This window comes from Solenopsis invicta, chromosome 8, assembly GCF_016802725.1.
Source record: "Solenopsis invicta isolate M01_SB chromosome 8, UNIL_Sinv_3.0, whole genome shotgun sequence".
In the NCBI taxonomy this organism is placed as follows: Eukaryota; Metazoa; Arthropoda; class Insecta; order Hymenoptera; family Formicidae; genus Solenopsis; species Solenopsis invicta.
This window is the reverse complement of record NC_052671.1, coordinates 7944964-7971338: the sequence shown is the minus strand read 5'-3', so window position 1 is coordinate 7971338 and position 26375 is coordinate 7944964. Positions and strand designations below refer to the sequence as shown.

Sequence of the window (26375 nt, the reverse complement as noted above, 5' to 3'; positions counted from 1 at the left end):
AATATATACGTACACACACATCGGGAATATTAAACGCGTCGCAGACCACGCGAGCTGCTCCTCGCTTTTCCGCCTGCTCGTGTCATTTCGCTGATCAGCGCGGCCTTTGCATACGGTGCAGCCTTTATGCCGTTATTAAGTTCGACGTGCGTTTGATTGCGACGCGTATAATTAGCAATAACTACCGCCGATCTCGTAGCAGCGAAACAACTGCTCTACAGTTATAATAAATGAATTCTTCGTTTGAACTGTAGATCGGAAAATTTCGATTTGGAAGCGAAGGAGAATTCCGAGTACAGAGCACGTTGAACATTTTGCGGACATTTAAATTAATCACGGCCGGCGGCTGTGAAAAAAATCCCATTCTTAAAATGTTGAACTCATTTCCGCGTGACTTCGACCTTTGGATTCTACGTCGTGTGTCTACTACGATCCTCGCATGAATTGCAAATCTTGCGAAAGTACGGGCAGCAATGTGCGTGCACTAGTTTCGACTAACTGCATTTATACCGCGAAGCGCGATTCTACCAGAAAGTTTAACCTATATTTTGCAGTATTGAAATCTTGTTGTCACGATTATTGCAAATTGCGCAGTAAATTGTAGTAAAGCGACGTATCGGTGTATAACCGATTTTCTAACAGCTCGCGTTGTTAATTGCCTAATTTATAAGCGCAAGGAGCGATATATTCTCGCGGCCCGAAATTTATGTGTATCAGAAATTCTCAACATTTACATTTCCCGCGACGGGAATTGTCGAACAGCGACCGCGTTACCGATAACACTATGTCGCATTTGCAAACGTTATGACGCGCGTAACTGGAGTTCGCGTGCAGTTCGGCACGAATCGTCTGCCACCTGATTTAATCGGCTGTATGCCTTAAGCCTAATGCACAATGAAAAGCGCAGCAGGGTATAAGGAACAGTTCAATATGTTTGAACGAAGAACTCTTTATATATTTTCCTCGTTCAACATATTGAACGGTTCCTTCCCCGTGAGCGTTGTTGTATCATTTAATATTAAATAATATTCCTGTAATATTGTTTAACATTAATAAAAGGTGGTTATATGTCCGCTCCTAATAATATTAAATGAGAAATAAATATTATTATTTACTCCAATATTTTAAATTCAAGAATATTGTAACTTTTAAATGTAATAATTATATAAAGTTTATGAATACTTTAGGCATAATAATTTACATTGACTTTTGAACAAAAATAATATTTGCAGAACATTTTATAATATTCTTATAATACAAAAAAAACATTATATTCCGGGAATATTATTTTAATATTATTTTTATTTTTAATAATATTCGTATAATATTGTAGGAATATTGTACAAAGTAGATTATAGGGTTATTCCTTGTTGCTATTGCCAGTGCTTTTCATTGTACATTAATCTTTAAGCTTAATATAGGAACAGAAAATAAGCGAACCTCAAAAGAGCTCGTGTAAAATTAAATCACTGCAATTGGACAGGTACAAGCAATAGAGAATAGAAATTCACCACGCATCGAAAATTTATTCCTATTGCCTGTTCCACGTCCCTACATTTTTTATTTTGCATTAACGCGCAATTTTACATAGGTTGAAATCTGATGCCCGTTACACTTGTACCTTTCATTGTGCATTAGGCTTTATCCTGCTACTATATGACTGGCTGGAAAAGCAGAATAAAATTTTGCGCACAGGACTAGAGAATTCGCGCGGGCTCTCGTAAATTACAACAGTCGGCCTTTCATGAGTATTATCACTCTTGTGATAAATACATATCTGGGCCATTTTGTTTAATATCTCTGTGGACATGGAACACTTCTCACCGGCACGATAATCTCTTTTTTACAGAGACGTTTCTTTTTAACGTGCTAACATTTTTTACCTCGCAATCGAGAAACCTTTGTCATTGTTTGTGTTATTGTTTGCCGCTCATGATGTGTTGTTTTTCTACAAATATAATATCTTCCATCCGATAAATTCATATAATAACAGACAGATTAATAATACAGAGGAACAAATGTTTGATCAACATTTGTTTTTTCAACGCGTAATGAATATTTCTTGTAGAGCTTTTCACACTAAAAAAAAAAAAAAGAACGCGTACTTTAAAGAATTCTATTACTCTTCAATTTTTAAAAGCTCAAACAAAAGACGTTAAATACGTACATTCGAGGATTTTTACGATGTTGCAGCATCAATGGCAATTTTTTTTTTTTTTAATTTTGTCTATGCCATGTATCAACTTTTAGGTTTAAAATGCCCTTTAGTTTGCTTCAATATGTTTGTTCATTTTCGAGGTATAACAATTTGAAGATAACTTTTTCCATACAACACTGTCCGACAAAACGTTTGACCTTTTTTTTTTGCATCGCGAGTGTGAATGTCATTTTCGATGTACTTTTGGCTGTTGAACACGAAACCGTCGTTTAAATTCGACTATCGCGTCACAATTTTGAGAAAAATAATATCAGAGAGGGCAAAAACAATGAACCTTTGAATTTGTCATTTTTCTCAAATTGTGATTGCCAAATTTAGACGACGGATTCGTATTTAACAGGCAAAAGTTGTATATCGGAAATGACATTCACACTCGCGATGCAAAAAAAAAGGTCAAAATTTTGGTGGTTATGTGTGTGTTACATAGAAAAAAAAGGAGCTATCTTTAAATTGTTCTCTCGAAAACAAAAAGTCACAGCAAAACGAGTCAAAGTGCATTTTAAAAATAAAAATTAATACTTTTGCGTGGGAGTAACAAAATAAAAAAAAAATTATTACCAATGCTACCTTTAATAATATAAAAATGCTCAAATCCTTTTTTTGTCTCTTTGGCCAATTTTCTCAAAATCTGTGGATGACGGAACTTTCTGAACATTGTATTCTTTTTCAGCAGCTAAAAATATCTAAAAAAAAATATATATATAAAATATCTAAAAAACAGTTTTGAAAAATAGAAATCTTGGTTCTGTTTTCACAGCATGCACTTAGAATGAAATGAGTATATATTTGAAATTAGCAAAAGCAAAAAGGAGAGTGCAGCTCTAGAGTCCAGCGCAGGAATAGAAAACAAACCTCTTGTTTCTCAGTGTAATCATTTTTAAAATATCGCTGAGTGTAATATAAATATTTTCTTTAGCTCAAGAATGTTATTTCACACAGCTTCTAGGCGTGTACAGCATGCAGTTGGACGCAACAGTCGGCGCTCTAATGGACGGCCACGATTCGTATCTGCGCATATATAGCGTGTAATTTATGACATCGGGAGAAATATAATCTCGTGATAGATGAAAATGGCGATGTGCCTGTGTTTGCGCAGACACATCGCGAAAACTATCGTATCCGCGTCCGCTTCCTGACTTATTGGTCACCACAGCCATGATAAATAACCGTATTAATTTGAGAGCGTGCGAAAAAAGAAAATCCGCAATGAGTAAATAAAAAATAAAAAAAAAATGAAAATTGCGTCCCGCGCAGTGAATTAAATTTTGTCGTATCTGGCTAGCTCAAATTGGAGTTAATTAAACATGTATTCACGCGTAAAAATTGCGCTAACGCCGACGGTTTATTAGAAGTAAAAGCGAGCACTTTACTGAAAGTATCTTCAGTTTTACTGTGAATTAATAAATCGCGTATTGATTAGAAAATATCGATAGCCAATTCGAAAAGGCCTGTTTTTCAACCAATTAGAAAATTAAAGTATAATCGTGATTTATGTAACAACAAAATTTATTACAAATTTCTTTATTGCACTTTGCGTTGAGCTCTGTGATACATAACAGCGTTAAACTCGGCGATCTTTGGCTAAAAAAACATATTAAGATTTTACGTGTGGCAATCTCTTTAATGGAAGTTTTGAAGATACTACAGTTACATCACATGTTTTATACGAAATAAAAATCGTATAAAAATTTATCAATAAATTACTGTGAAAGCATAAGCTTTTTACGATTGTGTTAATAATATCGGTGAGCATAGAAAGCTAGGATCGCGAGAAAAAAAAAATAATAAAAATAAAAGAGGAATATAAACACGCCCCAAATATATATTTTTCATGCCAGAACAACACCTATCGAATGACGAATGATGTACTCCGTTCCATTGAAAAATGGGATTTCGCGTATGGATTACGCGTAGCATTGAACAGCATGCGCTTTCTCCGATTTATCGGAAATCTTTCCTATTTTCGAAGGGTTACGATTCTATGAAATTGTTTTCTCTGTTCCGATAAGATAGACAGAAAGCTTGGCCCGCCGCGTACGCGCGCGCGAATATTTCCCCGGTGTGCTCATATTAATATTTTATATTAGAAAAGAAGCGACCTCCAATTCGGAATCAGCGAATGGCGGTAACGTTTATCTGCGTAAATCCCCCGCGGTGTATTTTCCGAAGCCAAAATGGGAGCGACCCGTGAAGCTTTATAAAATTAGCATAAGTTTAGGGATGATATTACACGCTTTAATTATGTTACGTCGAGGGTTCGGCACTAACGGGCGAAGTTTTTAGGATCGTAATAGCGAAAGTCGACGTTCTTTCACTGGCACTATCCGCCTTTATCGCTATTTTTACGCGAAGGCTACCGTTAAATGCTCTCCGTCCAGTATAATAGTGCAATGTTTCTTAACGTGAAGTTTCTTGAATGGGAATTTTTCTTGCAAGTACAACTTTTTTATGGGCGAACTAAATAACTAATCGTAATGTAAGTAAAAAGGTTGATTTAAAACGGAAACTGTAATAAATGGTATAAGTACGTAGTATAACACTTTATCACAATTTCATTAAACGGAGTGATGGTAAAAAGTAAAATCGTTATTAATTTTAAAACTGTTAATAATGTCGTTGTGTCTTCCTGAAATTCTTTATTATCGCAACGTAAAGTATTATATATTTTAATAATTTTATAATTTTTTTTTTTTGAATTTTTAGTCAACTTTACAATCTTTTAAATATTTTTAGAAAAAAAAGTTAAAATGTTACGTTCTTAATTTTTTGCATCTGCGACTGAAAGTTATTCTTTTTATGTAATTTTTCTCTAAATACACTTTTTGTCTTAAAGTAATGTTCAATTAAGCGTTATAAAATGTTTGATGTGGCCGATTTTAAATTATTATTTTTTTATTTTGACGAGGTCGTATATTTTTCTTGTTAATTAAAAAATTTTAAGATTACAAAAACGCCAGAGAAATAGACAAAAAGAATGTGTTCTTCCTACGTTTCTCGTTTGCATTGTTGATAACGGTTTTGAGGAATGCGAGAAAAAGTTAGAGGTAAAGTTTAGATTACAGTTTAGATGTACGAGTATTTTGCACGAGATTAATTCGGCGAATTATTTACGGTGAACAAATATCTTAAATCTTCCACGTCTTCTCTCGCCGCTGAGTCTTTATTTACCCCCGTATTTACTCCGTGTAGTAGTCAACGTCCTAAAAAATGCACATCCGGCAAATATAATTCGCAAATAGAAAAAGGAGGCGGTTTAATTTGTTAATGGGATAAATAATAACGCTTCGCGAGAGGAGCGTAATGAATGTCGACAGGTATTGCCGAAACAATTCGAAGGTTATTACCGCTAGAAAACATGTATACGCACATGACATTTTGTGCCGTGGAGGACGCTGAGCTGTATTAACAAGCCGATAATTTTCTATTCATACAGAGGACTAATTTCATCGACACCTAACGATCAAACGACAAATTAATTAACAGCTGAATGGAACAAAGGTGGTAGCGCACGTAAACGTGTTAATGACGCGAGCAATTGCACGTCACCGTCGAGCTTTTAAGCTACCTTTGACACCTGTCGACTTTATGGCGTCGCGTCGGGAGCCTCGTAAAGCTGCGACGTAATCGTTGCCGAGCGTGCACTTTCCGGTAGCGAAACGCTCTCGCGATCTTCTGATTTAGTTATAATAATTCAGGGCCTCTAAATGTCAAAATATGTTTGCCGCTCAATATCGAGCCGACGAACGTACGACGACGTGCCAAAGCGCGGAGCAGATAGATTCGATTCCCGTGTGCTTCGCAAAAAAAAAAAAAAACATGCAAAGGAGCAAAGAGCATGTGCAGGCCGTAACAGTTAGTCTTTTTTTCTTCTTATCCGGATATGAAGCTCTCCTTTGAATCGTTTCATTATTTTTTCTTTTTTCTTTTAAAGAAGTTGGTCTGCGTGACCTACTTCGACGAGGAACCGTTAATGTCACGAGGCGCGCGCGCTTGAATTGAAATACGGGGTCGCGAAAATGCAAATGATGGATTTTTCACTTTTTATTGGGTTGTTCTTGTCGCACGTGGCGCGAATTAATTCCGTCTCAGCACATTTCGCGCACCTCATCGCTTTCATGTTATGGCGACAATTCATTCATCGCAAAGCGATCGACCGGTGATGATTTGATAAAATTTTGCGTTCTCGATGGTCACAATGTTGAATTGCGTGTTAAAACGCGACGTAACACCTCACCTTTCACGCGATAGTCCAAAGGTTCATTCCGAGTTTAGAGAGAAACATGTAATACGGATAATTGAATCTTTGGTCAATTACCAGGAAAGGTCAGCTCTCTTCCTCCCTCGGCTGCCTCCTACTCGACATAAAGGAAAAATGACTGTTAATGGAATTGGTCCTCGAACTCGAGCGGTCTCGCGAGAGCATGGGAAAAAAGATTTTCCGGTGCATTTTAGAATTCATAGATTTCGTAATAACGAACGAGCACATGGATATATTTCAATAGCTATATCGCAGCGTTGTAAATGATGTGTAAGAGATGTTATTTCCCGATGAATCTATACACTCACAATCAGGAAAATGCGCTCCGCGTTTCAGCGAAAATGTATTATTCCGGAAAAACAATTCTCGACAGAACGGTCTGTTAAACTAAACATACAGCGGCATTAAAGATCAAGTAACAATAATTAATCTGATTAATTTTGAAATAGCTTAAGCACCCTATCATTGTCGAATCCCCGAAATACTCCATAATTCATTGCGAGCTATTCACTTTCTTGTTATATGTATAAAGAACACACTCAATACGGACTTAATTGCACGAAACAAGAATTAGTGGATTGTTGAACGTTCTAACGAACAATTACGGTCTTGAAACAGATTCTGTATTCAATGGAAGAATATTGGATAATAGGAATAAGAATTAAAATTTTAAAATCTCTTTCCTCCAGTGAATATTGAATGTAATGCACAATGGATACAATAAAAGAAAAAAATATATCTTAAAAGAAAAAAATATTTACTCAGTAAGTACTAAGCTTATCTACTTGCAGTCAAGTTAAAAAATTCTTAATCTCAAAATATTTATGTGAATAAAATGAAGAAATAATTTTTAATCAAGCAATTTTTTCTTGTAGCTCTATAAAATCAGATTTTTTAATCTAGAGAAACAATTTAATTAAGTTTAATAATATTATTAGCTTATTTGTATAATTATAATTTAAATATAAAAATACAAAAGGATAATATGCCTATTTACTTAAAAGTAAATAATTTTACTTAAACAGAACGAACAAATGCTTGTATAAAAAAATATATGGTTTCAAGAAAATGTATTTTTTTATACAAAAAATGTTGCATTTACAATTAGTGTATCAATAAAATACAAGACGTACATGCGTGGAGGTAACTACTTAATATAATCATGGAACAGTGTCTTCGAAATTATTACGAAATCTTTACGAAACCCTCATGCAATTGTTTTGCAATTAGATGTAATCATAATGTCAGATGAAATCATCAGAAATTATAACAAAATCACCAGAAATTATATGTAAATCAGAAGAAATCATTTTGGATTTCTGTGTAATCATTCGAAATCATGTGTATCATCATGAAATGATGATGAAATTTATGATGAAATCATGTATGACTATCCATAAAATTTGATGAAATTAGTACAAGTTTTTAGTTTTTGTAATCAATTTTTCAAAAAAAGATTATCAAAAATTTTTATAGCGCTTTTATTAAAAAAAAATTTTATCAATTATAATGAACCCCAACAAAGTCTTGAATATATTTATTTTCTGAGTGGTTAGCCCTCAATTTAATTTTATTTGAAAGAAATCAGCAAATAATGGTGTTTCTGGTCAAGTAAAATTATTTTCATAATCACAAGAAATCTAATAATTACATATGCAATCACGAAAAATTATTGTGTAATCAGATGAAATCATTTGCAATGAAATGCAATCTTATGAAATCAAATGAAATCATGTAATCTATGGGACAACATTTTAGCTAGTGGTCACCCACCTCGCGTATATGCGTAATACGAAACGCAACAACTTATTTATCTAAAGTGTTTATTGATAGGAAATTGATTCTAAAACTCTAATCCCTATTCCCAATATAATATCTAATATTCCTTCATTGCACGTGAAGTCTAATGATTCTCCGACGTAACATTAAACAGCAACGTCTTAAAGCGTACGTTATTAAATTAAATTAATAATGTTTGAATACCGTTTGAACATGCATGTGAATTGTTTACTACAAGTTTATTGAATGCACACGCGCGCGTGCGCAAATAGTACGGTAACTTATACGCGTAACGAGAACGGAGTTTGTCAATAGAAAATATGAAGTACTCGGAAACAATGAGCCGCCGCGGGGAAATAACAGAATGGAATAAGAAAGCGCCGTGCCAGCAACAACTGTATTACTACGGCATTTACTGCAGCACTTGCAATAATATGTAGCAATACATTTCTATCAGGAAAACGCTGTACCGAGGCGTGATCGTGAGCGAGAAGCGACCGCCCCCTCTGCCCGGGTGCGTGGGTGCAGCGCCCGCGCGCGAGCGCGTCGCATTTTCTGTACAATTCCGCGGCGGATGGAGGGTGGAAAATCGCGCCGGATACCTTCCGACCTTCCGTTTCTCGTTCTCAAGTTTCTAGAGTTTCTCGCTTTTGCCGGCGTTACGAACAGCCCACGGCGAAGGAAACGCGCGTCAGCGGAAAATTTCGTCTGAGCTGCTTGCGTCACGGGGATCGCTTCGCGCCTCTCTCGTATAGCGCTTATGATTTGGTTTTTTTTTCCTTTTTTTTTGTTTCTCGAGAGGAAATGAGCCTTTTCTTCTTTTCGCGACGCTGGGAATGACAAGCTTGCGTACTCACCTCAGTCGTTAGCACTGATACAGCTTTATAACGAAAGTTTGTTAATAAAAGTTTGCTTACGATATTGCGTGGGGAGAGAAGGGAGAGAGGAAGGGTGAGAAGGCGACGATTTAGTGGGACGACACGGATTTCATGGAGACGAGTGGAGATGCAGGGAAAAGTTGAATATTCCGGTCCCGCAAGAGAACGAGAATGAAGATGACTGGCGGAGCACGCGTTTAATGAGATTATACGCGTCATTTTGCCGCGCCGCGATACGTGCGCCTGGCACTTTGAAGAAATTTCGGCTGAAGTCGCGAAATTGCGAGCAATTGAAAAGGAGCGCGCGGTATGGCGAAACGATAAAATAAAGTTGCACGGAGAGCGATATTCTGAATATAGAATTACCGGACATTTTTTTTCTATTTTAAGACAGAGGTTTCAGCGTGATATTTTTTTATTTTTAGTCGCGCTAGTTTGTTTTTTTTTCCATCTCAACGATCAACTGATACAACTTTGCAAATAAAATTAAATTTTATTCATGAAGCTGCACTGTAAATGTACAAACTTTAACATTTTAATCACAATATTTATGTCATTCGCTACATATATATATATATATATATATATATACACACACACACACACGCACGCACGCACACACACACACACACACACACACACACACATACATATGGAAAATGTCAAAATAATATTTTTATTATCGGATCGTTGAAAATTCATGATTTACCTGCGGCGGAAGGAATATTGAATCACGTAATATACTCGTCGCGCATTAACAATTGATCTCTTCGCGTGTGTGATTTACGATTTATGAATATTAACGTGCAACGAAATATATGTGAAAGCTGTCTGATCTTCGATGTAATCTTGGCGACGTTCGATAAAAGTAACGGCGGTGTTTGAGAAGAACCGCCAAGAGTCTTTTCGGATATGAAAAACGAACCACTTTACCGTGCCACCCGACTTTTAAGGCCATTGCCGAATATTGAAACCATCGGGAAACAAATAAATAAGCCCGCGCTGTGGGCTCGATAAATTTCGAAACGACTCTGTTCAATATACACAGCCGGGCTATCCCCTATGCAATAGAACGTTTGCGCGAGGTAGAAAGAAAAAAAACGTGACCGTGCTTAAAGAAGAGTAGCTGAAAACACGATGCTTTTCAATATCTAGATCAATAAATAGTGTTATATCAATATACCGAAATTTTCTTGAAAAGATTGAAAAGTAAAACGAAAACGGAATGGATGAAATATCAAAATATAGAATATGAGAATTCATATGTGCGTGTGTGCTTGCATAAAAGGACAAAATATGCTATACTGCTACATTTCTTTTATTAAAATAAGAATTCTCCCGTTAAAAGACAGAAGCCTAGGCATTGTTGATAAAAACATTTACACCTTTTGAACTTCATGTATATTAACAAAAAGGAATGTATCGATTTTACTGTCTAAAATTGATCTGATTTTTCTTGAAATATATTGTTAAATACAAAAATCTACGATATTTAGAGAAAAAAGTTATTTGTACATTTTTATAATATTTCAAGAAGCTTCTGAAATATACAGATTTAAAGTTGGGAAAAAAAAAATCACAAACTACGTTTAGACGGTCACACGTTTGCGTGAGTCCCTCGCACACTGGATGTGACGACCGATGAGCGATATCCAATGAGAGTACTGCTTTTTCCAACATAGCGATGTCCGAAAATGCCGAGCTCTCATTGAATATCGTTCATCGCTCATCGCGTTCGTGTACGAGGGCCATAACACTACCGAGCAGTAGTGACCGCATGACGGGCGATTGTCTAGCTTCGAGTCTTTATTTTTCGAAAAATTAATTCTTGAAATAAAAATCTACAAAAAAAAATATTTTTTAATTCAATTTCTTGCTACAGTATTTTTACTCGCAAATTTCGGAACACCCGGTATCTAGTAGAACTTGTAAAATTAACAGGAGAAAAATAAATGTCCTGAATAAAAGTAAAATGGTCTTACTTTTTAACGGGCGTGTGTACGAGACACGTTATAGTCAATCTTATTTAATGTTTTATTTCAACTCCTTAAATCTTGACTTTTATATTTTTTTACTCTAAGTGAATCTTAACTTAATTTATCTTTTATCGAGCTATCTGTTTTATCTATGTAATACTACAGTTACGTTCTTTGGCTTTTTATTTTCAACCGGCTGTTAATTTACTCGTGACAACTGCCGATTCTGAATGGAAACGATGTTTACTATGTCTGTGCTTAGCAGTTTATATATCATGACATCTCTTCATCAAAGGAGTTTTCCACTTTATGATAATAATGTGCCTACTTAGACTTTTGATGACATCTTTAGCTTATTTTTCAAAGATTTTGTAAAATACTAATTAAATATAAAATTTTCTTTAATTTTATTTTTAATAAAAGTTTCATTTAATTTTTATTCTCAATAAAAATTCAAATTTTCTAAAAATAATAAAGAGGGAGAAGTGTTTTAGAAAATATTACATTTTTGAAAAATCTAAATACACAGTTATAAAATTCATAAAAAATATAAAATTCTTGTCTAAAACAATTTTTGTATTTTACTATTTTGTCAAAAATTATTTGAAATCAAATATAAGCGTTATCTTTGAGAGGTTGCTCCATGTCTGAAATCTCAAATTAAGCACGTAGAAACAATTTCTTAGATTTTTGTGTTTAACAATATATTTCAAAGAGAGTCGCATCACAACAGCAAAGGGTCTCTACTGCAAAATTTTGCCTGACGTAATTTCAGAAGACGTGTAAAAATAACACGTGTAAAAATAACACGCGTCAAAGAAAGAGAGAGGGAAGAAAGAACAAACAACGCAAAAATAAAACGATAAATGAGAATAATAAATTTGTATATGAAATATTTAATTAACAATAAAAAATTTGATATAACGCAATTATTTTCAATATTACTATTTTTCAAGCCATGAACGTTAACTGGAATTGAAGGATTATAGTCATAGGAATCAAAATATTCAAATATTCAAATATTTTCCAAGTATTCTTATTAATGTAAATATAATAGATGTGTAAAAGCGAGAAGAAACAGCGGAGATGACACGGGCACGGAAATTCCAAAGCCACTGTGAAACTGTGAAAACAGAAGCCAAAGAGAGAACCAACGTACAAACATTTCCAGAGGCACCGGCTGGAAGGAACGTCGCGCGCCGCATGCAAAAGCTTTCATCTCGCTGGGCCAGGTCAGGCCTGCCTTTAGAAAAGTGCAGACGTGGCCGAAAGAGATTTTTCACAGAGAGAAGTGGACTATATGCGACTGTACGTAAAGAAACGCACGATTAAGTTTATACACGAGAAGATTAAGGATGTAATCCTTGTAATCCTTGTAATCATACACGTGTCGCGAGTGAGAACTTTTTATTCTCTGGCGAGTCCGTCGCAGTATTATTTTCGGGTATCCAATTTGTTTTTTATAACAACCATTCTCAAAAAACAAGGACAAATTAAATTAACTGCAAACTGGTTTATCAGAAAGATGGAAACGAGAAAAGATTTTCGTTTTTTCTGTGTTTCCAGTTTCTGTCTCGTAAATTATTATTAAAAAATATAGAATCTCGAAAATAATCGATACCAATCCAGAGAAAAGTTTATTCGGACAAAAAAGATTTGAACCAAAAAAATTTGTACATTTTGCTATACGGTTAAAGAAAAGTTTCTTTGCTTTGAAGAAATTTTTGGGTTGTGCAATGCAAATCTCTATTTAAATGAAAGAAATATATTTTTAAAACCAGAACAACTAAATTACTTTTCGCATTTCTGTCAGCACTTTCTTTTAAAAAAAATCGTTTGTTTTAATTAAATAAATAGTTTATTTACTTTAAGGAAAGTTACTAACGTCATTTCTTGAAATCAAGTAAATTTTTATTTTCTTCAGAAGTATTTTCACTTAAACGTAAAAAAACCAAGTTAAAAAAAAGCGATTTTATTAATTTAAACCTAACTTTTCTCTGGGTGTGATATACATAGAAGTATCTCCTATTGTTTTGACGTCACGTTAAATATTATGACATTTGCGAATATGACAGTGTAACAGTATTAATTCACAATATCAGCAGATTTTAATATTTAATTTCAATTACGTTATATTATTGTGTGACGACTGTATATTGTAACATCATGACGTTAAAACGCGGGCTTGTGGTATTTAGTATTATTATCGTATGCTTAAATCACGTAGCACAATTAACGCCAAACGAACGGCTTTCATTGATGAAGGGAAATGGAAATATCGTGTTAAAGGAAAATTTGCAATTCTAAAGTGACTTTCGTGAAGTAATGACCGATTTGCACGAATAAAAGCTTTGCGTTGACATTGATCTCGGGGGCCGAGATCCCGCTACTGTGCCCAGTGTACCTAATCGCACGCGATTCCGGGGTCTTAGGCGCAGGTCAGATCTGACGGCATTAGGAACGTCCATTCCGGATGCTCCGTATTTCGAGGGGGATCGATGCCAACTGTTGAATATTCGATGCGCCGGGAGTATCCATGAGGATAAAACCGGTCGTTAAATAGCCAGCTGCGTACTCCAGGCACGATCTATCGATTACCGGGGTTTTCTATCTTCATTCGATTCATGCGGATCGCCGAGCAGAGCTCCCGCGGCTCGGCTCCCATGATGTAATTACGAACATTTTAGCGTATAATTCGTATCTGCATGGTTTTACATTTTATTACGTCTAAAAATACTCGTTCGGAAATAGACGTGATTCCGTTCGCATTTCGATTGAGATATATGAACGAAATATCATCAGTGTATACCAAATGAAACTATTCCGCGCGAGATCCAATTCGTGACAATTAGCATTCCGCTTAAGCTCTATCGCGGATCCGTCTCTGACAGTAACGCTTTTTATTACGTGTCTGCATAAATTCGCAACGTTTTTATTAAATTAAAGTACTAGCAAGAGTAAGTCGCAAAGTAAGATACAAAATAAGTTGTCGCAGCTGAGTTCATGTCGAATAGGTCTTACAGCTCTCCATCGTCAGTTTTTTGGGGGTGGCCTGACCTTAATCGACTGTTAAAATCAGAAGCGCCTGTATCACTTTTTAAACATGCTTCCTGCCGAAATTTCCTCACCACATGTGTCGCACGAAATTCTCTTGCCTTTTGCTGCTATCAATTATTAAAAAAAAAAAAGTAATAAAGAAACTGACAAAAGTGAACTTTTCGAGGTTTATCTAAAAATAATATGAAGGCAAAACAATGACTACATCAACAAAACTCACAAAATTTTCTCGCGCGTATTAGAAAAAAAGAGACGCATGTGTATCAAATGAACAATCTTTGTATATAAGCAAGAATATAAAATCTTGGAAGAATTTATAATCTTAAACAAGACATAATTTGTTTACATGAAGAAAATTTTTCTCTTTAAAGCTATAAATTCTTCCAAGAAGATTTTACATTCTTTTTTATATATGAAACAAAGATTGTTGATTTGATATTAATTTTTTTTTCTATGTAAGTAATTGGGACTCGAATGTATGAATTTATGCACACACCTGATATTTTATATAACATTGTAAAATTTTAATTTGGATTTTGACTATTAAAATCTGTCAAAATTTCCATCCGTTTTCACGCTGTTTAAAAGCAGCGTTTGGATAAATAGCGTGACAAAGAATCATATAGTCACCCAATAACCCAATATCGTTGGCATTTAACAAAAACGACCCGTTACAACCTGAAAACTTTTGGCGTGCATAAAGAACGATGCACTTACCTTCTTCATGAAGGACATTACGTTGTTGCGCAACATCCTGACTCTCTGTTTCGATCTCGCCTGTTTTCAATGGAGGAAACAGAGGATTCTTGAATCCCAGTTGCGCCTCTCGTCACTTCCTGGTGCTGAGTACCGGCATAAAGGCCCGCCGCTGATTAGCAATCGCTGACCTCACAACAGTTCTGTGGTGTCTTTAGAACTGCAGAATCTTGATTGGCGTAAGATAGAGCCGTGCGGCTCGCCCACCTGCCGCGAAAGCATCTCTTGTGACGGTCATCACTCTTCAAAGCGACATGAGTGGTTCCGGTGTGCCGCTGTCACGCGATTCTGAAAAGTATCAACCGGCATTTAATTACATGCGATTGAGAGACTCGGAGCAAAAGTAGGCCAAGTCCATCATTTATAACGTTCACTTTACATATACGACTTATATATGACTTCATGCTTCAAATGAATTTGATAAATGGACTCGATCCACTTCTGCTTTGAATTACGAGGCTTGATCGTGATAATGGATTCAATGATCATCAAAGCCCGTCTCTCTCGGCGAGCGGCCTACCCTATGAAAATATTTCTGGCTTATTTCGAGCGCTGAGTAAATGGATTTCTACTTTAAAGGCGGTTTTGAGGTTTTCAGAGTTTCCCGCGTCATATACCACTTTGTAGTTCGTAAACAGTCCTTTCGCAGAATAGCTGCTTTGAGAGGAATGTTTGGATGAACGTAACCTCGTTAGAAAGTTTAGACGCAAACAAATATTTGCGCGCGCAAATTAATATCTGGCTTTGTTTCGTCGCATATGGGATGTCAGTTTCTGAGAGCGAGTGCATACACGTTTTGAAATGATTAATCTTACTTTTCCTAACGCGCGACAAGCCGATATTTTGGACAGCTGAAAAGAGTTAAGTTTCCAAGTATCAACGTCGAAATAAATTACGTTCGTTTACTCAGGCGTTGATACGAGATTCGATTATCATTTTGAATAACTTATTTTTATAACTTTGATTTTATTATCGTGCAAATTAATTTGCACTTGGAAAATACTTGGAATTCACTAATAACACAGATCTACAAAATTTAGAGAAATCTATTTCTTGTACTTTGAAGAATGTTTCTGTTTAAGGATTTCGATGCGTTGAAAACGACTATGTTGTTCGATTCTTCCATTACCCTATATTTTGTTCTTGAATAATCACATAAACAGTTTTATCAAAATTAATTATTTTATTTTATTATTTTTTTATTATAAGTATCGGAAAAAAAAATTTTTTCCGTATTGTGGAAACATTTGTGAGTAAAATGCCACAGAGCAGATCTCGTTATCAGTTTTTTTCTTTAACCGAGAGAAAATAATTAAAAAAATAATTATTTATATCTCGCATGAAATCGAACTATGAAATTCCGAACGATTGCATCAAATGCGCAAATATTTTCCCCGCGAATGATGGAGTTGTAATTTCAAAAACAAACTCGAAAATATCAGCCTCCAAAATTAATAATTTAAATGCATGAATAAAACATGTTGTAATTTGGAGCACGTGCTTAAGACAAAAACTAGTGTTTACATTAATTTTATCCACTTGCAGTTAAGCACGAGCATTCATTTGTGTACTATAGTCGATAAAAATTTTAAAGAAGTTTAATCGGATATTTACATTCAAATTGTGATTGTAATATTTATGTTAAAGGAAAATAAAGTCCAATCACGAGACTAACGCGTTCAAAATTGCGATTTTGAGTTATTAAAAATATAATTTTCTAATTAAGGATCTCTAAAAGGTGTGGTAAGAGTTTGCTGAACTAAGTTTGTTGAACTTAATCAACGTACCGACGCGCTGCATTATGCACTCGTCCTCATTAGCCGTAATTTCAATCAAGGAAATCACCCACGCAACAACTAGAGGTCCTTGATTCCCACAGGCATAGTTGACCGCGATGGTACTGTAATTACGAATTCAAACTCCATAACGATGCCGCATCTAAACTAATGAATTTGTATGCCCGTGTACGCGTTATATTTTACAGTTTTCAAGCGATTGTAACCAATATTTTTTATGATAACGAGGTTCATCCCACAGGGATGACTGATCTGCACAGTGATTTGAGTTTAGCAAGCTCACATTGTACAGGTATATAGACATTCATATATATCATTCATATGTATCAAATATATCATTTGAGTTTAGCAAACTCACATTCTATATGTATGTATATAGACATTCATATATATTTACGTATCACACATATTGATGTACATGATCTTTTGTGATGAAAAAAAGAAACAGTAAGTGAAAGATATAATCTAGAAATGGAAGAATAAATTGAAATCTAAATGTGTTGAAAAAGAAAGATAGTCTAATATATAATCGAAACGTTTGTAAAACTTTGAATTCCGTTATCACGTAACATTCATTATTTCGCATTGTGATACTTATGTTGCTTGTTAAAATTTGTCTCTCAGTCTTAGTATTAAAAAAAGCATATTAAGATTGAGAGACAAAATTTGTATCAAGTATTTTCACACAACTAGGCTCAAGATACCTTTTTAATTGTCATTTTATTAAATCTCTGATATTAATTATTAAAAGTATTATTAAATGAGAGAAACTTAAAAAATACAATAATGAAACATTCATAATATAATTGATTCGTTCGGCTCCTGTATTTTTATCCGCATTGTGATACTTATGTTACTGTTAAAATTTGTCTCTCAGTCTTAGTATTAAAAAAAACATATTAAGATTGAGAGACAAAATTTGTATCAAGTATTTTTACACAGCTAGGCTCAAGATGCCTTTTTAACTGTCATTTTATTAAATCTCTGATATTAATTATTAAAATTGTTACTAAATGAGAGAAACTCAGAAAGTACAATAATGAAACATTTATAATTGATTCGTTCGACTTTTGTATTTTTATCCGTATTTAATTCTAATTACGTTATTATCTTGAATGATTATTATGGATGTCTAACAGTGTCAAATAACAAATTGAAATTATTGCAGTTTCGCCACGTAGGAGAAGAAAGTTTTCTCTTTTACGTTATCGTTAATTTATGAAAGTTACGACGGTATTTACTTCTGCAACAAACACTTTGAGATTACTAGTTTTCTTAATTAAAAGTTTTTAATAACAAAATAATGTAATCAAGCAATTTACCTAACTATATACTTTTTCCACGCGAAATATCTCACGTTGTATTACGAGCGAATATTGTCTGAATGATAATAAATTGGGTGATAAACTGTCAATCGCAATCGGTGGGAAGCTGCCATCCGAAAAATTGTCCGGCCAAATGCGCAATTCCGTCTTTCACAAGCGTTAATTAATTCCTCCCACAATTGCGGTCGTTTGGCAAACTTTGAAGGCAGTCCTGGCGCGGCGCGAATTGATTCCTCGCTGCGGGAAGCGGCCGACTTGTCTCGCCGCGTGCGTTTTGGAAGCCGCACGCTCTTCCGCGCCGCATTCCGCGGATCAGGCAATTAACTTGCCGCGCAACGAGACAAATTTCGGTCGCGACCGGGTTTCATGGTTACGTGAATCATAGTAATTGCGATGTAAATGGCTTCGTTAACCGTTCTGCTCGGCGGGATTAACGCTACGCTGCCGCTTCATCGTCGTTCTAACATCATTGTGGCCAAAATTTGTTATTACCGGCCGTTTATGCGGTCAGGATTTTCACGTAATAACGATTGTCGTGCGGTTTCTCTTGGTGTGTATATGTAATGGTAAAGTGAGTAGAGAGTACGGAATGTAAACTATTAATTATTATTAATTGATATTAGGGTTGTCTCAAAACATTAAGATAATTATTTAAAAAATTACAGATTGTTTTGTATTGCGTTCAAAAGTAGTAGAAAAAATCAATTTTCTATTTGGATAAGAAATTATTTCAATAAGACGTAGACATGTGTTCTAATGAAAATATAGTTGATGATGAAATAATGAAAAAAGGAATAATAAAAAAAAAAATTTGAACTTTTTTATTTAAGTACTTTAAATATTCAAGATGATTTACATAATGTTTCAGTGAGATGAACAGATCAGTAAAATAAACAAAATTTATTTATTTATAAAATAACTAAACAGATAATCATAAATATCATAATGAACTTTGTATAAATTATCTTGAATTTTTTAAGTACTTGCAAAAGTTGAGATTTTTCTTATTTTTGTAAAAAAATATTTTAATTTTTAATAATAGAGCAAGTAGAACAAATAAACTGTAAGAATGTAATTAAATAAAAATATAATCTTATTTGCGCGACTTGGATATGTAGTTTGTTTGAAGTGTTAAAGTAATAACACATTTTCAAATTTTATTTATTTCGTAGAAACTGTATATCCGATACGTCCTTACATAATTAAAAACGTTAGTTATTAATTGAAATAATTTTAATGAGAGGACAAAAAAACAATTTTTTTTCAAAAGAGACGGAAAGAGAGACAATACAAGAAAAAAATTGAGAGAAAAATTCATGTTCGCGTAAGATACGAAGCTCTCCTAGAGGCAGAGTGAAAACGCAATCGAACGTGGCGATGACGCGATTATACTAATCTTCGGGTGCGAAAGGAGAAGGCAAAGAGGAATCAAAGAGACACGACAGCGGAGGGGGCGTGCAATCGCGGAAAGGAGGGTGCACGGGAGAAAAACGTAGATATCGTCGACTGAACGGGATGGAACAATGGGAGGAATGGAATTTCAAGCGCTTCGCGCTCGTAATACTCCGGCGTATATTAATTTATCTCATAATGATCCTGTCGTGGCGCTCACGGATAATATCCTTCGAACGTGGGCGGTCTGTCGCCCGGGCGATGAGAAACGGGGCGACAAGAAGCGGGCACGGTATTCACCCATATTAATTGCCGAAGTTAATGTTCGCGTGGGTGTCACGATCGACGGGGGATCAGTAAAGTGCAAAGTTCGGGGGCTACTCGAAAATCTCCGCACGGCGGCAAGATCGCGGAGTAACCAAGATCGTATCGAATAATATTGCACGTTACGATTTCGTAGATCATTACGTTGGGGGATTAAATTCTACGAGCTACGTTAATTAACGAAGGCGTAGGCCGCTTGTTCGTACGAGGGACGTTAATGACCGACGTATCTCGCGTGAGTACAGCGAATAAGGCGGCTTGTTGTTTAATTATAATCTTATGTTTAACTGTTATATTATTTCGTTTGAGATGATTTCGTTTGAGATGAGTTTTGCACTCTTGCCATTTAAGGATGTATGGGTCATATTTCAAAACGCTGTGAAAAATATAAAAATTTTTTTAGAATTATTCTAGTATTACGTTTGAGTATCTGTGCAAAATTTTAGCGCAATTTGCTTGTTAATTTAAAAGTTGTTTAAGTTACTCTTGATTTTTATACAAAATAAGTTGCGGTATTTGTTTGCAAATTTGATGAGAAAGTAGCATTAACGATGGAATCAAAATTTTTACATATACTAATGAAACTCTAATAAATATTCGTACAAAAATTTGGATCCACTTGCTCGTTTAAAAACTATTTATTTAAAACTGCAGCAAAATATAGTAATCTTTGCTGCAAAAACAATTATAAACCAAATTCAATCATTGTCTTCTTCTTTGCAACTAATTTCAGGGCCAAAATTGCGAACAAAATTTTTTGTCGTTGATTAAGAAAAAAAAAGAAAAAAACCTAGATGAGCCTTCAGTTTTTAAATTTTAATAACTTTTAGCATGCCCTTCATTGTATATACAGCCAAAGCATCCTTAATATTTTGTCCAGTTTCAATTAGAATAAAAATTTATTTTTATTTTAAATTTCTTATCCTCATGATATTTAATAAACACCGAGTAATGCTTTTATAGATGCAATGTTAATATTTACAAGAGATGTATCGGTATTAACAGAAATTCTAAGGAAATACCTAGATATTATGAAACGCAAAAGCGGTATCGAGCTACAACTCGCAATATTTGCGATGGATGATCGCTTCAGAACGTAGCGCAAACAAGCCACTCTCGCAACGTAATAACACTAATAACCCGATTCGAGGTAGTCTCCGATGACGTATGAAGCGGAGACAAAATTATCCTGAGTACAAGGAGAGATCGGTCGCGCTTGTCTGTGCTCGGAACGCAAGAACGAGTTCACCACGATTGGGACAAGGACACACGAGCTTCAGCCGCGGAGTTTGCTGGCGCAACAATGAATGGCACGCTTATAGAACCTCAGGGAACCGTGGTTTGCATGTAATACCGTTGACGACGAGAGAATAGACCAGCGAAGTGAGAAGGCGTGGAGAGAATTTTCTTCTGCGGTTTTGCAGTCGCACAATGTAACCTTAACATGCGGCAACAGAATAAATCTCACGACCAGAACGATAACGTGGCTTCCGTCTCTATATTCTCTATTTTCTTGATTTATGTTGCGATTTTTTGACTAGTGAGACATCAAATGTTTATTGTAGAGTAAGGTTGCCGATATCGCGCCGACTTCTAAATCGCATCATCTCGAGTATAAATTCAACCGCCGCTTATACAGTCTTCATGGAGTTATTTGGGAGCTACATAACATTATCGTCATCCTTCATTGAACTCAACATGTTAAGGACAATAGAAATTTTGTTATGAATATTTACAGAAAAATCGCAACTTTGCTAATATTTTTCAACACATTTTGTAGATTGATTGCAAAAATGGTAAAATAAATAATCTAAATTTTGATAATTTGTAATGATCACAATATTATTAAAATTTAATTAACATTCTTATTTGTAAATTAAATGAAGTTTTACAAAATGCTTTAATCTCCTAAATTGCACCATATCTTAGTCTTCTAAATCGCAATATTGCTTTAATCGTGGTTATACATATAAAATCAAATATAATAATTATACAGAGCATACATTGTAACAATATTGCCGTAATATAGCAATTGTATTAAATATAGTAAGTTAAATATAGCAATATTATTGAAAAGTTATCGAAATGATAACATTGATGGAAATTATATTTAGCTTATGGTATTTATCTCCAATATTAATAAAAGTATGCTTATCTAACGTATTTTTGCTCGAGAAGAAAGAATCTAGCAGAAAAAAAGTGTCGTTCTACCCCAGGAAAAGTAATATTAACCTGTGGTGCAATTTAGGACACCGGTTGCCTAAATCGCAATATTTGAAGGCGTCATTTCAAAATTGATGGCAATACATAAAATTCTGAAAAAAATAAATGTGAAAGGAGAAATGTTGTACTTTATTATTACCTAAGAAAATTTCTCACAATTTCTTGGATATAAGCCTTCATGTCAAAAGTGGTGCGATTTCGGCAGCCTTACCCTATATTAGAAGCGTGTTCACTTCCAGTTACAGATACAAAAGGAAAAGAGATTCTAGGATTAGAGCGACAGCACGTATTAATTATTTAAAGCGTATGGTTGTGCTCTTTTGATTTTGGAAGTCCAGAATTTCTTTCTTGAGCACAATTACAGTTCGGAAGCATAAATATTATCGCTAAACGGAATAGTCCCGTAGAAGAAAAGGCCCGCTCTATCCTATTTAAAAAATTTATGCGATGTAATATCTAAAATATTGAAACGAGTATATTTATGTATCCTACATTTAACATAAAATATGGCAGTCTGACGTTCAACCTGAAATAATATACGATCTTCACGCGTGGGAAATAAAAAGATCCGGGGATGCAATAGCACGTGTTAAATATAAAGAGCTTGTGCGTTCTAAATTTAGTAGCTTTTTTTTTAAATTTTTAAATTTCACCCATACGGTTTCTCTCTTTTGAACAATTTCCCGCGGTATACGTTGTACGTTACGCCAATTAAGTTTATTGCTTATATTTATTTGGTTCATCAAGTATGCATCGAATCGATAATTTTGCCAGCGCGTAGCTTTCGCGCGACCTAGTTTTTGTCGCCTAAAATACACGAGGCTGAAATGATATCGTCTGCGGTTAAATCAAAACTGGTAAATCGAGAGGAAGTTGTGAAACTAGATGTGTGGGGTTCGCAGCACAATGCGGCGGCCGTCGCCCTTCACCGCGCCGCGTGCCGTCTGCCCGCGGATACGCGACATGCTGGCGGTTCACATTTCTTTTATATGCACGAAATTCAGCGCGGGACACGTTCGAATTACCCGTCGCCATTGCTCGAAAACGCACGTATTCGCTTCTCGGCTAACAGCCCGGACAATAATTCCGCCGCGCTTTTAACCCTTTGAGTGATCACGTTGGCATAAGCGCCTAGCATGTATAGCAAGCCCGTTAATTAAATCCGTCGCTCAAAGCGATGTTGCAATTTGTTTTAAAATCCTTCTTGATTTATGAGAAATATTCAAACTAAATGGTGTAACAAATTTAATTATTACTAATTCAGTTTCACCGGGTTATAATAATTGCTTTAATACTGCACTGCACATTTATCTAAGTGCGTCGTGTAAAACGCGTCATGTTACTATTTTATATATATATATATATATATATGTATTTTTTTTTCATTTAAATTACCTGCGAACCAAAGCTCTCTAGATAGTTGCTTTGTTACACGAAACTCCTCCATGCTCCCGTTCCATGTTACCGTACAGGACGATGCAAGGAATATATTTTGTTGTTTTCACGTGTGCGATTTGATCTGCGCGTTTGCCGGACAAAAATTCGTTTAAAGAGGATATTTATCCATAGCAATAAATAGCGATGGAATTCGCCATGAGCCAATTGCGCTTTTGGCTCTCTCCCATTACGTTTTCGAATATCGAATAAGCCCGCAGTCCAACCGGAAACGTTAACTCGAGAGGAAATCGAGAAATGACCGCGTTCAATTGGACCTCTAGTCGATTGTGCGAACAAATATACAGCCATTCGCATTCGCTACAGAAACATGTATTGGACAAATACGATAAAATAGCTGGCAACTATTCTTCATTAAATTATAATGAATTGAAAACTTACGCGATGTCGTCTAATGGAAATGGAAAATTATTGGAAATGTAGAGTCGTGAGTAACAGAAATTTTTTAGCAATAGAAAAAGAATATTTTTTATGTCATAAATATCGAGCTCTGACACTAAAGTTATTAATAATTCCGCATTAATAGCAAAGTTATAGATAATATGCGTAATCCTTAGATAATATGCGTAGTTTCATAAATTAATTAATATTCTATAAGCTTTTGGAGTGTTTAATGCTCGAATAATTAAATTATAATCAAATTTACCATTAATTAGATATTTAATTTTAACAGCCATGCATCACTCGCGGAAAAAAAATGAATGGAAAAAGGCTTTCCGGCTGATGCTTGTTTGCTTTAACACTTGCTTACTCCCTGAGAACAAACAAAGGGCAACTTCGCCTATTATCTACGATACTTTCTTGCAGCTTGATAAATTGCTACGCTGGAAAGATCGATAATACGCGTTCCTGTATTAGGGCTCGTTTATACGCGGGGATTATAACGACCGTGGTTACAAAGCAACCTCTAGCTTCACCCTCCCTATGAAACGATGTTTGTCCCAGTGGCTACTTGTTGAGCTCACTGTATACTTTAATACCGCGCTTATAGTCGGAGACCGCCATCGTTCTATGTTATTGTATATGCATTTTGCTCCCACATACAGGATTTGCGAGTTTCGCTCTACTGGTTTCTCGCGCGCACGACGGCGTTGCCGTTGAAACACTAGTAATATGTATTAGAGCGAACACACATAATATGTTCCATTATCGTTAGATAAATACGACAAATTGTGTATTCTCAACATGATAATTTGTGTACGGCAAACGCGCAGCAATATCTCGCGGTTTACACATGTATTATATATGAAGTAAACTGAAACTTGAAAATTACGTATAGAGGATGAAAAGGGGAATATTCGCAGTTATAATTATTGCACACGTATATTGCACAATGCTGTTAAATATTAAATATTAGCAATAATCAGCTGTGAACGTACCGATTTGGAGGATTAATTAACAGCAAATTTCACACTCAAAAACAATACAAAAAAAACACGCAAAAGAGTATTAACGTTATTTTAATATATTCTTCTAATAACTGACGATTCTAATTTAATTATATTTTGGCCCGCGACAATACTAACTAAAAATTATCGAAAAAAGGTATCGAACAAAAACTGTTGCAGGTTTTATTCTTTTTTTTTACCTAATTAAAAAATTTTGATTTTAATCCTCCATGATTCAACGTTTTTTTTTTACTGCTTTCTAGTCTAATCGAGTCATTGCTGTCCGATTATTTTTCAAAGGATTTTTAGCAATCTAAAAAATCTAAAAAAATGTGGAAGAGTCTTTTAGTATTCGAAAATACGATTTTACTGATCCAAAAAATATTTGTTTGTATGTGTCCGAATTTAAGAAACTGCACAACCAAATAGCTAAAACTTCCTAAAGATCAAATGATTAATTAAGACAAATTACAGATAAACGTTACGTTTAATATAGTAATTCCTAAGAAATTTTTATCATTAATAATCTTTTAACAACTGATTTAGAAGATAATGTTTACTTTCTTTTTTAATTTATTTTTAATTTGAGTCTTATGTTTGAAATAAAATCCATTGTCAAAATTAAAAAAAAATATTTTTTGTTTATTTATAAATATTCTAAATATATAAAACATATATTTTATTTTTGTAAGTAATTGAAATAAAGATTTTGTTCTCATTTTGTGTCAATATTCTCATAAATGTAATTAAAAAAATAAAATAAAATAAATTAAGTAGGCATTAATCAGCATAACATAAACTTTATGTAAAAAATTTAATTTAATTTGTAATATTGCTCTCTCATCAAATTTGCAAATAAATAAATGTTACAAAACGCGATAAGAATCAAGAATAAACAAAAAAATTAAACAACTTTTAAATCAACAATAGGCCCCAATAAACTTTTACGCAGATACTCAAACGTAATAATAGAACAGCCTATGAATCAATCTTTAAAATTTTGATAATACTTTGAAACACACGTATCCTTAATTTGGCATCTTTATACCAAGAGCGAGACGTGATAACCTCGTTATTGATAGAACTTGGTTGATTCTGGCATCGAATGAGCAAATTCCCGTGGGTGATAATTTTAGCTGTTACTACTTGTCGGCTGATCACGCGCTAGCTGCTTCTACTTGTTGCGGCCGATCAGATAGGACGCTCTTCCACTTGTCAGCGCTTCTACGTCTATCCTCCGTTGAATTTAAGCGCACGCTAGCTTCCGGGGAAACTTTATCTGAGAAATATCCCTGCCTGTGTTTCCGTGCGACTTCTCGAAGGGAAACTAAACTCAGGGCGTGAACTTTCAATGCCGTTCTGTGACTTCTATAGATATAAGTGACGAGCAACTATTCATTTCGCGATTGCCCTGACAAAAATCCATTGACACGTACGCAATTCGATTTAAGAGATTTCTAGAGAAGTAATAGTAAATATAAATGACAGAAATATAATAATACTTTTTTTGTTATTGTTACAATTTATTGTAATTTCTATTATTACATGTA

General features: G+C 34.7%; 1 protein-coding gene and 1 long non-coding RNA gene across 6 annotated transcripts in view; one reads left to right on the top strand and one right to left on the bottom strand.

The window, feature by feature from the left end:
- The window catches only part of LOC105207974, a 171475-nt gene that overhangs the window by 99629 nt on the left and 45471 nt on the right, over positions 1-26375 (top strand). The window lies entirely within an intron of this gene.
- LOC105207975 (regulating synaptic membrane exocytosis protein 2) overlaps positions 1-26375 on the bottom strand; it is a 197256-nt gene that overhangs the window by 131266 nt on the left and 39615 nt on the right. For all 5 annotated transcript variants that reach the window (XR_003268193.2, XM_026130152.2, XM_026130151.2 and 2 more), the window contains exon 2: positions 14884-15210. Coding sequence is in view for 4 of the 5 variants with exons in the window: in XM_026130152.2 (XP_025985937.1) it covers positions 14884-14919 (36 nt within the window). In the remaining variant the exon portion in view is untranslated. The remainder of the gene's footprint in view (positions 1-14883; positions 15211-26375) is intronic.